Below are 16,286 nucleotides of genomic sequence, written 5' to 3' on the forward strand. Positions count from 1 at the left end.
TAACGCCATGCAAATGTTGGAGGAATATGACGAGCAGAGGGCGTTTTCCCACATCTCCATTGTGAAGGATGTATTTAAGTCTACTTCCCATTTTTTCATGAATGTAGTTTTTTTAAAAAATGCGTCTTTGTTAAAACTTGAGTAAATATATTTCAGACTCCAGAAGATGTTATGGTTTGTATTACGAAGTAAGTTTATAGAGGCCTCAGACATTGATTTCCTGCTGGATAGAAATATCCCAATCATGTCCTTAGTCATTGAGTAGTAGAAGAACTCGTCAGATGTCAATTTAAATTTGGATTTTAGTTCTGCGAAGGGAATAAAATTGCTACCGTTAAAAATGTCTTTGATTTTGATTATACCTATGAAGGGCCAATGAGAGGGGAATGGGTGATTGTAGATTGCTATAATATAGGAAAGAGGAAAATTCAGTGAGTTATTTGAATTGTTTTTGCTTCTATTGAGAGTAATGAACTTTCCCCAAGCAAATAAAGCAGCTTGGAAGATAGGGTGGGATGGAGTATACCTGGATTTTTTGAAAAGATTATTAAGGAGTAGATTTTGGGGAAGAAGGTTACCATTGAGCAATGTCTCCAATTCAATCCATGCTGGAGGGTGTTTTGAATGTAATCAGTATTGGCTTTGTTTAATTAAATTTGCTAAATAGTAAGCATTCACATTGATGAGACCAATGCCACCGTTAACTTTGCTTTTATATAGCAAAGCTGTCGGGGTCCTCGCTTTTTTACCGCTCCAAATGAATGTATTGATAAGGCATTGCATCTTGGTTATGTATGGGGCGGGAATAATTAAGGGAAGGTTTCTTAGTACGTATAAGATTTTAGGAAGTACAAATGCTTTCAGGATTAGCAACTTGCCTAGCCACGATAGGTCTTTGTCGTTAAAGTATTGTAAGTCTTTATTTATTGTTTCTGTAATTGAAACCATATTTTTGGTGATAATTGAGTTTATATTTTTTGTGATGATGATTCCTAGGTATGTTAATTCTTCCTCTTCCCAATCGTAGTTAAAGTCTTTTTTGATTTTATTTATTATGCAGTTGCTGAGGTTGATTTGGATTATTTTTGATTTTTTGTTGTTTATTTTGAAATACGATATTTCCGAGAATTTTTCCAGGGTGTTTGTTACCTCTTTGACCGAATTGAGGGGGTCAGCTAGTGTAAGGAGGATATCGTCTGCAAACAGACTAATTTTAAATTGTCGGGAGCCTGCCTGTATATCTTTGATATTTTCATTTTCCCTGATTTTTTTGTGCGAGGGATTCAATTGCCAAAGCAAACAAAAGAGGTGATAGGGGGCAACCCTGCCTGGTTCCATTATTTATTTTTATTGGGCTAGATAAGTGATTGTTGCCGTATATTTTGGCAGAGGGGTTAGAGTATAAGGCGAGGATGGAAGACAAAATTTTTTCGTCAAAACCAAATTTCATTAGTGCAAGTTTTAAATATAGCCAGTTGAGACGATCGAATGCTTTTTCAGCGTCAAGCATCAGGAGGATTGATGGGGTTTTGGATAAATTCAATAATTTGATAATATTAATGAGACGTCTCGTTCCGTCTGTAGATTGTCTTTTTTCGACAAAGCCAATTTGATCGTTGTTTATTAAGGTAGGTAATATAGATTTTAATCTATTTGCCAACACTTTGGAGTATAGTTTGACATCTGTGTTTATAAGGGAGATGGGCCTGAAGTTTTTGACATCCTCCGGATTTCCTTTGGGTTTGGGTATAAGTATGATTATGGCTTCCAGCATTTCGTCTGGGAAAGAGCCCTGAGACGCTGCCTTATTAAATACTTGGGTGAGGTGAGGGGTAAGAATAGATTCGAACGTTTTGAAATATTCGTTGGTGAATCCGTCGGGGCCTGGGAATTTATGGGGTTTTAGTTGTGTTATTGCCTCGACGACCTCTTTTTCTGTAAAGGGGGATGATAAGGTTTCTAAGTCATGTTTACTGGCTTTTGGTAGATTAATTGAGGAAAGGAATTTGTTGATGAGTTCTTTGTTAGGCTTTGGTATGGAATCATTTGTGTTAATATTATATAGTTTATGATAGTCTGCACTTTTGAGAAATACTATCTCTTTTGGGTGATGTTTAAGTGTGCCATCCTCCGATAGAACTTTATTAATCCTGTTTTGTATCCTCTTTTTCTTAATACGGTTCATCATAAATTTAGTCTGTTTGTTCAAGGTTGCATATACTTTAAATTGTGAGTTCTTGACTAGAGATTCGAAGGGGGCAAATAATTCTTTTTTGAGTTCTACTCTTAAATTATTAATTTCTTGTCCAATTTTTTGAGAGGGTGGGTAAGTGTTGGTTTGGAACTTCTCCTTAGATCTAATTAAAGCTTGGAGTTCTATAATTTTAGCCCTATTCTTCTTTTTGATGGAGGATGACAGTTTCAGCAATGTCCCTCTGAGGACTGCCTTATGAGCATTCCAGAGAGTAAATGGACTAATGGTTTCATCTTCATTTTCATTGAAGTATTGTTTTAAATTTTCCTCAATTATAGATCTGTACTCTGGTGAATAAAGGAGGGACGGGTTGCATTTCCAAAGAAAGCTATTAGTGAGGGGTGGGCCTAGCCTAATTTCTCCCAGCAAAGGGGAGTGGTCAGAGAGAGTTTTTGGAGAATTTCAATTTTTGAGATGGAAAAGACATCAGTTAGAATAAGGTCTATTCTGGACGCAGTCTGGTGGACGTCTGAAAAAAACGTGTACTCTTTTGAGGTAGTGTTGATACACCTAAATGCGTCAAACAGCTCGTTTTTTATTAGCCACGGGTTTAGGGAAGCAGATAGACATCTTCTGGGGGATGAGGAGTCCATATGACCATCAGGAACCATATTGAAATCACCCAGTATAAACAGTTCTCCCTTCTTGACTTTGGAAATCTTTTTCAGCACCTTGTTAAGAAAGCTGATTTGTCTTTTGTTGGGAGCATAAATGTTTACAATTGTACAAATCTTGTTATTGACCCCACAAACAAGAATGTGATATCTGCCATTAGGGTTAGAAACCTCTTCTTCAAGTTTAAAGGGGACGGTATTTTTGATTATAGTGGCGACCCCCGCTTTTTTTTTATTTTTGTTTGTAGACTCAAAAATGTTAGTAAAGTTTTTGTGGCCGAATTTGGGATGATTGGATTCAGAGAATTTTGTCTCTTGTAGACAGATAATGTCCGCTTTTTGGGAGTTAATTTCTTTCCAGAGGGAGAATCTTTTATTCGGGCTATTTAGTCCCTTAACATTATATGATGATATTTTAATACTCATGTTATAGAATGCTTATATTCAAATGGGAAAGGTGGAGAGATTTAGGAGTTGGAATCGGGTAGTATGTTAAAGCTTTTTAGGTGACTACACAGGTGAGTTATTATAAATGTGTCATAAAATGTGTGAACAATTCACAATGCAAACAACAAACAAATGAGAACAATAATACAACTTTTGGATTGTACGTGATAAGCGAAGTGAATATTTGTGTAATAAAATCATGACTTCTAGACAAACCTCCAGGGGATACCTACTAGTCCGTAGGGTTTTTTTCTGGGGGAAAAAAGTTTGTGAAATTGTCCGATGTAGAACAACCAAGTTGTTAGAAGAGAAAATCCCAGTGTGAAGAGGTCCAGTTAGGATTGCATACAGTTGGTATATAACACACTACGAAACGCGTAATACATGTATGATGAAAAGGTTATATAATTATAACATAACATTAAATCCTTCAACAACGTGGAGGGAAATTGCAGCATTAAGCAGTAAACAAATTTTTAGAAAAGGTAATGGTTAGCCGGAAGTTCAACGATTGTCCCTTTGGGAGATAGGAGGGACTTTAAATGAGGAATCGTCCTTCAGCGAGGCAATAAATTTACGCCCTTCCTCGGGGGAGAAAAGAACGATGGTTTTTCCTTTGTGAAAAACTAATAGTTTTAGCGGGAAGCCCCATCTGTAGGGCACTCCCGATTCTCTCAAATATGTTGTGGTGTCTCTGAAGGATTTTCTGGCGTTTATTGTTTCCTTAGACAGGTCTGTGTAGATTTTTAGATCTTTAAATGGTTCAGGAAAGGTTTTTTCTACCTTGATAAAGTTTTGAATTTTTTCTTTTGTTTGGTAGAAGTGAATTCGTAAGATTGTATCTCTTGGGGTGTCGGCTGCAACTGAGTTGGGACGGGGTAGTCTGTGGATCCTGTCTATAGTGAGTTCTTGATTGGATAATGAGGGCAGAGCTTTTTTGAACACTGATTTAGCGTATTCAGATAGATCTTGTGGTGGGACCGTCTCCGGGATGCCTCGTATTTTGAGGTTGTTCCTGCGGTTACGGTCCTCCAAATCCGCAAGTTTTGCTCTGAGCTTGTTGATCTCTGCATGGGTATTATACTGGTCATTTGTTGTTTTTTCGGTTTTGACTTCTACAAGAGTAAGTCTTTTTTCATAATCCTCCAGTCTTTTATTGAAAACTTGGAAAGTGGAATTTATTGTTTCTGTTTGTTTGTCCAGAGTAATTTTCATATTATCGTTGATCACTCTGGCCAATTCTAACATGTACGATTCAGTGTTATTTGAGGGAGGTGGAAATTCCTTGAAAATGCCTGAATTGTAAGAAGCTTTATCGGGGGTCTTGGGCCCGTGATCTGTTTTCTGCTTATTTTTTTCCGGGCTATGATTTGGGGATGAGTCTGTGAAGTCAGAGTCTGAGTCAGACTCAGCGTGATCCTGGCACACTGTGCCCTTGTGACCCCAGCTTTCAGGTTTCGATCTTTTATGAGATATTGAAGTGTCCATTTCCTCGAAGTTCAGATTGTTAGGTGTGATTGAAGGAGGATGGTCTCTGTTTATGACTGTTGGAGGGGATAGGATAGAGGAAGAGGGATTTTGGAAAGAAGTTTGTGACACTTCTTTTTGGGAATTTTTTCTGGAGGTTGATTTTTCTTCCCTTTTGAGGGGAGATCTGGACTTGAGAGGGCTTGCTGTATTTGGAGAGTCCTCCAGGGGATTACAGTATGTGTGGTAATGAGGATTTTTCTCGGCAGGATTTTTAGATTTATTTGTAGAATTAGAGGATTTGCTACTTGCAGTAGCACTTTTTTTTAGTAGAGCTCATGTTTGACTGTGTCAGTTAGAGCAAAATTTAAAATTTTTAGACAGGAGTTGATTTTGAAATGAGTTTATCCGACACCTCTGTAGTTTATAGGTTTTTGTAAAGAAAAAAAAAATGTTATTGGATATTAAATGATATCAACCAAGCAGAGGTAATCTGTCAGAGATATAATTAACCTGTATTACTAAGTGAGAAAAATACAAGTTAGACGGTTGGAAATAAGTCCGTGGGACTCTGTAATCCTAACGTTTAATATGATTTTCCTTCTTTTCCAGTGACAGGTTGAGACCTATTGCCTGAACATAGGATAGTTTTGTAGGGGATCCAAGTAAATGATATGAGAATTGAACCTTAAGAGATCAGTAGCACTGATTTATTGTGCCAAAATTGAGGAAGTCACAACTTTGTCGTGTTATATGTGTCATAGATTTTGCATTCAGATGTGATCTATGCTCAAGATTGGCAGTTGGCAGAAGTAATTCTGTAGATGCAAGTAGGGAACAGTGTTACGTTTTGCAATTCCAATTAGTGCTGCGAGATGCACTTAGATTCTGCTGTTGAGGCAGTTGACTGTCAGGTGTAACACTGTAGATGTTAGGGGAGTTGTAGCTGTGATATGCAGATGGCAATCTGTATTCACACTCTGAGTTCCAAAAGAGACAGAACTGCAATGTATATATGCAATGTGCCACAAGGTCCAGTTAATATTTAAATGCAGAGCAGTCAACAGTCTGTATTCACACTGTGGGAGCTGAGAAGGAAGCGATGATTCCTTCGTTCGCCGGGTAGGAGGGGGGGACGGGACGGGGGAGTATGTACTAGCCTGTACTTTGTCTCCGCTGATCCGGTGTCCTCTTCGCTCCCTCCGTGCAGTCCGCGCTGTCCTCCTCACCGTGGTGCAGGATCTTCTCCTCCATGCCTTCCTGTGTGGGATCTCGGTCGGCCTTTTCGTGATCCAAGGGTGTCAGGAAGGATGTGAGTTTGTGATGAGGCACAGCTTGTTAATGATGCCTGAGGTGCTGTCGCCTTCCCTCTTCTCCCTTGGGAACTTGAGCTGTGCTTCTGATGGTGGGAAAGTGCAGCCGCCGGCTTCAAGTAGCTGGAACAACTTCAATTGTGGTGCGATTTCTTCAGGGAAGGTCTCAAAATACTCCTGAGACGTTTCCCAGATGGATTTTGTAGGAGCATTTGGGATTTCCTCATTTAAATTGCTTTGAGGTAGCTTTGATTTGGTTGCCTGTACGGAGCTCAGCTCTTCTGCAACCTACATCAGCCAAGTCCAGGCCACGCCCCCAAGGTGGCTACTTTGAAGAACCTAGAATATAAGACATATTTTCAGTTGTTTCACACTTTTTTGTTAAGTATATAATTCCACATGTGTTAATTCATAGTTTTGATGCCTTCAGTGTGAATGTACAATTTTCAAAGTCATGAAAATACGGAAAAATCTTTAATGAGAAGGTGTGTCCAAACTTTTGGTCTGTACTGTAGGTATTCCTATGAAAAAAGGAGAAGGCTACGGAAAGTTGTTTCTCTTTTAAAAAAGAAAGTACCGGTAATTATAAAATAAATCTGATGCTAAGGATCCCTGCATATGACACACAGTAATGTTTAGGACTCTAGGGCATGCCAGTGTCATATTGCCATGTCAGTCATATGATCCTGTTTGTAATGTTCAGATCTGCCATTTAATAACAGCTGAAAAATGTCAGCCAAAAAGATGCATGAGATATTTATGTGGTTTTCATGTGGTTAGAGACTGTTTTCTCTTCAAAAGAAACAAATCTAGGTGTAATCTACTCAAACTTTCTCAGTCAAAATCACATTGCGGTCTATGTGTTAAAATCAGAAAAATCACATTTCACATGTATATTTGTGTATGAAAGTTACTTTGAATAACCCAACAGGAAAAAAGGATATTTTAAAGGAACCTGTCAGCAGTTTTTCAGTATCCAAACAAAAGTCACCACCTTTAACTACTCCATTATCGCATTCCCCAAACCTGTATATCATCTTCTAACTCCCCCTGTATATCCCAATAAATACCATTTGTATTTCTTCAACACTGTATGCAAATTACTACTGTCCAATCCGATGAGCGTCATCGCTGGGTTGCCTGCGTCTCTTCTGTTTTCTTAATCACCATCTTCTGGCTTTGACTGATATGGATGATGCATCCTGTGTCATTCACAAAGTGCAACAAAATCTTCCACTTGCGCAGTAGCGTCACAGCTCCGGAAATCACGGAAAACAAAAACTGTGAAAGCTTCTGGCAACGTAAGAGCTGGAATGACGTTTTGCATGGTGCATGCGCAGTGACGGCCTATGCTGTGCCCTCAATAGGATAGGGCAAATTGCGCCTGCGCGAGCCTGTTATGCAACTGCGCAAGCGTGAAATTCCATTGCATTATGTGAAAGACACATCCGTGAAAGCCAGAGGACGACTATTAGGAAAACTGAGTAGGCTCAAACAACACAGCAATGATGCCCAACGGACCGCACCGTAGAAATTTGCATACAGCGCGGGAGAAATACAAATGGTATTTTTTGGGATATACAGGGGGAGTTAGTAGATGATATACAGGTTTGTGGACTGCGATAAAGGCGTTAAAAGTGGTGGATTTTGTTTGGATGCTAAAAAACTGATGACATGTTCCCTTTAAAAAGGAACTGTGCTTTCAACAGACTTTGCATAAACCAGTAGTACGAGGCGATTATAAGAAACCTTGTAGTACGAGGCGATTATAAGAAACATTGTAATGGATCTTATCAGAGAAATCAGCTTACTTTCCCACTTATCAGACACTTCTTCGCCTCCCCCACCTTCTGAACTTGCTGTCCACTGTGAAAAAGCAGCTCAAGTCTGTCCTGCTGCAGGTGTCATATGATACAGCCCATTATTCTCTATGAAGGAGGGAAGGGAACAGAGGCAGATAGAAAAGCATTGTGCAGAGCTCTATCACAAGTGTTTTACCTCACATCAGAGCTTGATTCAGATAAAGACAGCTCAGCTCCGTTGTATAATGTCCTACTTGTTGCTGTAGATGGGGCTGTCTATGGAAGAAATCACTGCAGGTCGTCACCTCCCATCAGCTACCAGTGGATTGCAAATTACAGATAGAACATGCAGAAGGGAAACTATGAGAACCCAGGATATAAGTCACATAATGGCCAAGAATAGTGTTATTTCTCATGTACACGCATTACTGTTTGTTGGTTTATTCTTATACACACATGGACAAAATGCTAAATATTTGGTACCCTCCTGTTAAAGTAAGAAAAATCCACAATGGTCACTTAAATAACTTGAAACTGACAAAAGTAATTTTTAATTTAAGTTTACTGAATATCAACTAATGAAAATCAGACGTTGTTGTATTACGTATCATGGTGTTTATCACATTGAGCATAGACCAATGTAAGCTAAGGAGAGAGTTGTCTCAGGAGATTATAAATAAAATTATAGGCAAATATATTAAAGGTAAAGGCTACAAGACCATCTCCAAACAGCTGCATATATTATTAAGAAGTTTAAAGGGAATATGTCACCCCTGGGACGTTTTTACCTATGGGCATACAAATAATAGAATGGTTAAAAATGTAATACCTGTATGCCCATATCTGCGGTCTTGATGTGCAGAAATTTTCTTTTATTCATCTATGCTAATGATTTCTTCCAAACTCTGTGGCGTGAGGTGCCTGGAAGAAATCTCCACTTCCTGTCTTCATTTGTATACTATCAGTGTCACACTGGCCTGTGTCGTGTATTTCTGGACCCGGAATCCCACGCCTGCGCTCTGCAATTGCGCAATTATACTTGCCTGTTCCGCCTTGCTATGAGCATTGGCTTCATTGTTCTTTCGCCAGGCGCCGGCGAGTCCCTGCTACTGAAGTAGATATGGGCAAACAAGTATGAATTTGTTAAACATTCTATTATCTGTATGCCCATATTAATAGGTAAAAATGGCCAGGGGTAACATTCCCTTTAAGGGCTGTGTGACTGTAGCCAACCTTTCTGAACGTGGCTGCAAGAGGAAAATTTGTAAGAAATTGAAGAGACGGATAATACAAATGGTAACCAAAGAGACCAGAACAACTTCCCAAGAGATTAGACAACAAGACAAGACAAGAGCTAACAACGCAATGGGGGCAGTTTACATAGAAGATAGGACATGACAGGTTCCCTTTAAGGGTGACAACATTTTCATCCAGGCCATTTTCATTAGTTTTTTTTATATTGAGCCACAATTCGAAAGCAATGTCTAGTTTTCATTAGTTGATATTCAGTAAATGTAATTTGAAAATTACTTTTGTCAGTTTAAAGGTATTTCAGTGACCATTGTGAGTTCTTCTTTCTTTAACAGAAGGGTACAAACAATTTTGTCAACATCTGTAACTTCACAAATCTGTTTACAAATATGAGGAAATTACAGTGGGTACGGAAAGTATTCAGACCCCTTTAAATTTTTCACTCTTTGTTTCATTGAAGCCATTTGGTAAATTATAAAAAGTTCTCATTAAAGTACACTCTGCATCCCATCTTGACTGAAAAAAAAACAGAAATGTAGAAATTTTTGCAAATTTATTAAAAAAGAAAAGCTGAAATATCACATGGTCATAAGTATTCAGACCTTTTGCTCAGACACTCATATTTAAGTCACATGCTGTCCATTTCCTTGTGATCCTCCTTGAGATAGTTACAGTTAGGTCCACATGTATTTGGACAAAGACAACATTTTTCTAATTTTGGTTCTAGACATTACCACAATGAATTTTAAACAAAACAATTCAGATGCAGTTGAAGTTCAGACTTTCAGCTTTCATTTGAGGGTATCCACATTAAAATTGGATGAAGGGTTTAGGAGTTTCAGCTCCTTAACATGTGCCACCCTGTTTTTAAAGGGACCAAAAGTAATTGGACAGATTAAATAATTGTAAATAAAATGTTCATTTCTAGTACTTGGTTGAAAACCCTTTGTTGGCAATGACTACCTGAAGTCTTGAACTCATGGACATCACCAGACGCTGTGTTTCCTCCTTTTTGATGCTCTGCCAGGCCTTCACTGTGGTGGTTTTCAGTTGCTGTTTGTTTGTGGGCCTTTCTGTCTGAAATTTAGTCTTTAACAAGTGAAATGCATGCTCAGTTGAGTTGAGATCAGGTGACTGACTTGGCCATTCAAGAATATTCCACTTCTTTGCTTTAATAAATTCCTGGGTTGCTTTGGCTTTATGTTTTGGGTCATTGTCCATCTGTAGTATGAAACGACGACGAATCAGTTTGGCTGCATTTGGCTGGATCTGAGTACACAGTATGGCTCTGAATACATCAGAATTCATTTGGCTGCTTCTGTCCTGTGTCACATCATCAATAAACACTAGTGACCCAGTGCCACTGGCAGCCATGCATGCCCAGCCATCACACTGCCTCCGCCGTGTTTTACTGATGATGTGGTATGCTTTGGATCATGAGCTGTACCACGCCTTCGCCATACTTTTCTCTTTTCATCATTCTGGTAGAGGTTGATCTTGGTTTCATCTGTCCAAAGAATGTTCTTCAAGAACTGTGCTGGCTTTTTTAGATGTTTTTTAGCAAAGTCCAGTCTAGCCTTTTTATTCTTGATGCTTATGAGTACCTTGCACCGTGCAATGAACCCTCTGTATTTACTTTCATGCAGTCTTCTCTTTATGGTAGATTTGGATATTGATACGCCTACCTCCTGGAGAGTGTTGTTCACTTGGTTGGCTGTTGTGAAGGGGTTTCTCTTCACCATGGAGATTATTCTGCGATCATCCACCACTGTTGTCTTCCGTGGGCGCCCAGGTCTTTTTGCATTGATGAGTTCACCAGTGCTTTCTTTCTTTCTCAGGATGTACCAAACTGTAGATTTTGCCACTCCTAATATTGTGCAATTTCTCGGATGTTTTTTTTCTGTTTTTGCAGCTTAAGGATGGCTTGTTTCACCTGCATGGAGAGCTCCTTTGACCGCATGTTTACTTCACAGCAAAACCTTCCAAATGCAAGCACCACACCTCAAATCAACTCCGGGCCTTTTATCTGCTTAATTGAGAATGACATAGCGAAGGGATTGCCCACACCTGTCCATGAAATAGCCTTGGAGTCAATTGTCCAGTTACTTTTGGTCCCTTTAAAAACAGGGTGGCACATGTTAAGGAGCTGAAACTCCTAAACCCTTTATCCAATTTTAATGTGGATACCCTCAAATTAAAGCTGAAATTGTGAACTTCAACTGCATCTGAATTGTTTTGTTTAAAATTCATTGTGGTAATGTCTAGAACCAAAATTAGAAAAATGTTGTCTCTGTCCAAATATATATGGACCTAACTGTATACTCCTTCGTTGGAGTCTAGCTGTGTTTAATTAAACTGATAGGACTTGATTTGGAAAGGCACACACCTGTCTTTAAAAGACCTCACAGCTCACAGTGCATGCCAGACCAAATGAGAATCATGAGCTCAAAGGAACTGCCCATGGAGCTCAGAGACAGAATTGTGGCAAGGAACAAATCTGGCCAAGGTTACAAAAGAATTTCTGCATTACTCAAGGTTCCTAAGAGCACAGTGGCCTCCATAATCCTTAAATGGAAGAAGTTTGGGACAACCAGAAGTCTTCCTAGACCTGGCCGTACAGCCAAACTGAGCAGTCGTGGGAGAAGAGTCTTGGTCAGAGAGGTAAAGAAGAACGCCAATATCACTGTGGCTGAGCTCCAGAGATGCAGAAGGGAGATGGGATAAAGTTCCACAAAGTCAACTATCAGTGCAGCCCTAAACCAGTCGGGCCTTTATGGCAGAGTGGCCCGACGGAAGCCTCTCCTCAGTGCAAGACATGAAAGCCCACATAGAGTTTGCTCAAAAACACATGAAGGACTCCCAGACTATGAGAAATAAGATTCTCTGGTCTGATGAGATGAAGGTAGAACTTTTTGGTGATAATTCTAAGCGGTATGTGTGGAGAAAACCAGGCACTGCTCATCACCTGCCCAATACAATCCCAACAGTGAAACATGGTGCTGGCAGCATCATGCTATGGGGGTGTTTTTCAGCTGTAGGGACAGGACGACTCTGTGACCATTCTTGACTGGCCCTGCCAGAGCCCTGACCTAAACCCGATTGAGCATCTCTGGAGAGACCTGAAAATTACCATCCAACCTGAGGGAACTGGAGAGGATCTGCAAGGAAGAATGGCAGAGGATCCCCAAATCCAGGTGTGAAAAACTTGTTGCATCATTCCCAAGAAGACTCACGGCTGTACTAGCTCAAAAGGTTGCTTCTACTCAATACTGAGCAAAGGGTCTAAATACTTATGACCATGTAATGTTTCAGTTTTTCTTTTTTAATACATTTGCAAAAATTTCTACATTTCTGTTTTTTTTCCAGTCAAGATGGGGTGCAGAGTGTACTTGAATGAGAAAAAAAATGAACTTTTTAGAATTTACCAAATGGCTGCAATGAAACAAAGAGTGAAAAATTTAAAGGGGTCTGAATACTTTCCGTACCCACTTTATATACTATATAATGTGAAAGGCAGAAGGGTAAAGTAAACTTACTATTAAGCCTGCATTACCAGAAAGTATTTGGTGATTTTTTTTTGATGTTTTGATTTTCTGTACCGTTTCTACACCGATTAACTAAATGACCTTACTTGTGTATTTGATTGATTGCGTTTTTTGACATGTATTTTTATTGCATTTTTGCCGCTGCAGATTTTTTTTTCGTATATCATGTTTTAAATAAATTTGCTTTATATTTGACCTTCCCTGGTATTTGGCTTTGACAAAACTTTATAGATAGTCTTGTGCAGATAACATATGTTGTTAGTTTCCGCAGCGGAAACGTTCTAAAAACTCGTGCGTTTTTTTGCCTGCAGTCTTTCCACATCTAATGCAATTCTATGGGGAAAATCCGCACATAAAGCTCAGTGTACCCACAAGAGAAGTTGACATGTTGCAGATTACCAACAAACTCGGTTTATGCAGCATAAAAACAGTGAGCATGAGATTTTTATAAATCCCATCCACTTTGCTGGAACTGTGGGACGCTGCGTTTTTTGTGCAGAGAAAACTCATTGTGGTAACTTACCCTTACTGGATCAACACTGCTGAGTAATATGCTTAAGGGTATGTGCACACACACAATCCAGAGCCGCTGCGGGTTTGACGCTGCGTGTTGTGCAGCATCAAACCTGCAGCGGCCAGATGTTACAGCATAGTGGATGGGATTTGTAGAAATCCCATGTCCACTATGCGTCTCTGTGCACCTGTGGATCTCAGCAAGTCAATTTCTAAAGGGAATCAGTCACCCCCTGGCACTTATCTGACCTCTAATATGTGCATACAGGTGATAGAAATGTAAATCTATACTTACCTGTATGACTCATATTAGAGGTCTTGTTGCTGTGAAATGTCTTTTTATTCCTACAAGTTACAGATGCGTTCCCATCCTGGGCCCGCAAGAAATCCCACCTTCTGTGTGAATTATAATGTTTCCCCCTCCCCTGTACCTTAAAATAAGTGACATAAGATGGAACATGTGCACAACAGTGTCGTTTGCGGTGTATTATATTCATTTTATGGGCGCTCTTGCAATGCTTTTTCATGCAGATTCCAGGTAGAATGTGCCTGAAAAGACGTTGTGTGCACATAGCCCAGGTAAAATTTAGATGAAGTTAATAACCTTTCAAATGAGGTTCAATTGTAAAATGTCTCCATAACCTTTAACATAAGCATGTCTTTCTGTGTGGTGGATAAATAAGTCACTGCCATATTTTTTTGACATGCATTCTATTTTTTGCAGATGGAGTTGATAAAAAATATCAGTACAGCTGAACAACCCTATTTATTTACCCGACATGTTCACTTTCTTAACTTCTCCAGGTAAGTGGGGTGTCCTACCAGTTTGATTATATAAATGTATGAGTAATGTACAACTACTTTGCTTTAGAATGCTTTTCTTACACGTATCTTAGTGAAAGGTATTAGCGAATATTAGTCAATAGATCACGGCACATCAGTCTCCAGTTCATTGCTGTATGTCTGTTCATGCTCTGCCATGGTCAATTCATCTTCTAAAATATAGTATAGGCTGTATGTATAGAATGAAAGTCCATACTTCAGGTACCATTGTTTCTAATGTGTAGAAGGGGACATAATCTCATTCAAGAGTTCTCTATTTCTCGCTGATTTTTTTTTGGGGGGGAACTAGTGTGCACCCACCCACAAAAAGTTAACATTGACTAATTTGCAGAAACATCTGCTTTACTTGTGTTGTCTACGTTAGGGGCAGATTCAGCAGTCATATTGTACTCATTTGTAAAATATTGTAAAACTGGAGACCAACAAGACATGATCTGTTTCTTTTTTTTTTAAATATTGTGCATTATAATTTTGGGGAATTTGTGCTACCAATAAATACTAGGAAAAATATTCATACGTATTTTGATGACATAGTTTTTAATGATTATATTTTTGTTATTTATATACACATTTAGTATCATAACTTGTGAGGCAAATCAGGAAAATTTAGGAACAAATTTAGGAACAAAAAGTTATACTTGAACTGAAGCAAAGCAAAATTGCAAAACTTGAAATGTTTGCCAGAAATGAAACTATGGATGATTAGGATTTTTATTAGTCTCTGTGTACATCTATGTTTGGAATTCTAGTTTTCTGTTCCATTATAGGAGCAAAAGAAAAAGAGATCCATGCAGAATACATACACAAAGATACCCGAAAGACCCCCATTCACTCTAATGGTTCTGTTGCTGCATTTCTATCATGCTGTCCATCATTTTACTTTTTTTTGCTTTTTTTTAGTCATACAGTGGGTACGGAAAGTATTCAGACCCCTTTGTTAGTCACTCCTTTGTTATTTTAGCTGTGTGCTTAGTGTCATTGTCTTGTTGAAAGGTGAACCTTCGGCCAAGTCTGAGGTCCAGAGCATTCAGGAAGAGGTTTTCATCCAGGATATCTCTGTACTTGGCCACATTCATGTTTCCTTCAATTGCAAGCAGTCGTCCTGTGCATGCAGCTGAAAAACACCCCCATGGCATGATGCTGCCACCACCATGTTTCACTGTTGGGATTGTATTGGGCAGGTGATGAGCAGTGCCTGGTTTTCTCCACACATACCGCTTAGAAATATCACCAAAAAGTTCTATCTTCATCTCATCAGACCAGAGAATCTTATTTCTCATAGTCTGGGAGTCCTTCATGTGTTTTTGAGCAAACTCCATGCGGGCTTTCATATGTCTTGCACTGAGGAGAGGCTTCCATCGGGCCACTCTGCCATAAAGGCCCGACTGGTTTAGGGCTTTTCTGATAGTTGACTTTGTGGAACTTTCTCCCATCTCCCTACTGCATCTCTGGAGCTCAGCCACAGCGATCTTGGGGTTCTTCTTTACCTCTCTCACCAAGGCTCTTCTCCCACGATTGCTCAGTTTGGCTGTACGGCCAGGTCTAGGAAGACTTCTGGTGGTCCCAAACTTCTTCCATTTAAGGATTATGGAGGCCACTGTGCTCTTAGGAGCCTTGAGTAATGCAGAAATTCTTTTGTAACCTTGGCCAGATCTGTGTCTTGCCACAATTCTGTCTCTGAGCTCCTTGGGCAGTTCCTTTGAGCTCATGATTCTCATTTGGTCTGACATGCACTGTGGTGAGGTGTTATATGGACAGGTGTGTGCCTTTCCAAATCAACTCCTATCAGTTTAATTAAACACAGCTAGACTCCAATGAAGGAGTAGAACCATCTCAAGGAGGATCACAAGGAAATGGACAGCATGTGACTTAAATATGAGTGTCTGAGCAAAGGGTCTAAATACTTATGACCATGTGATATTTCAGATTTTCTTTTTTAATAAATTTGCAAAAATGTCTACATTTCTGTTTTTTTCAGTCAAGATGGGGTGCAGAGTGTACTTTAATGAGAAAAAAAATGAACTTTTTTGAATTTACCAAATGGCTGCAATGAAACAGAGTGAAAAATTTAAAGGGGTCTGAATACGTTCCGTAAACACTGTAGCTATTAGTGATTGCAACTAATATTTGTAAGCTGCTAATTAAAGGATACCTGTCACATGGGAAGCATGAATCAGGCACTGGCTGCGTTATTGTATCCGTGTATATTTTACTCTGAAACTTTGAGTAGTTTCAGA

At 39.3% G+C, this 16,286-nt stretch overlaps 1 protein-coding gene across 3 annotated transcripts in view; it reads left to right on the top strand.

The window, feature by feature from the left end:
* The window catches only part of UST (uronyl 2-sulfotransferase), a 445,691-nt gene that overhangs the window by 310,780 nt on the left and 118,625 nt on the right, over positions 1–16,286 (top strand). For all 3 annotated transcript variants that reach the window (XM_073671395.1, XM_073671393.1, XM_073671394.1), the window contains one exon: positions 13,931–14,010. In XM_073671395.1, the coding sequence (XP_073527496.1) occupies positions 13,931–14,010 (80 nt within the window). The remainder of the gene's footprint in view (positions 1–13,930; positions 14,011–16,286) is intronic.

This window comes from Phyllobates terribilis, unplaced genomic scaffold, assembly GCF_046119375.1.
Source record: "Phyllobates terribilis strain yellow unplaced genomic scaffold, ASM4611937v1 Scaffold_3__8_contigs__length_932513732, whole genome shotgun sequence".
NCBI classification, from domain to species: Eukaryota; Metazoa; Chordata; class Amphibia; order Anura; family Dendrobatidae; genus Phyllobates; species Phyllobates terribilis.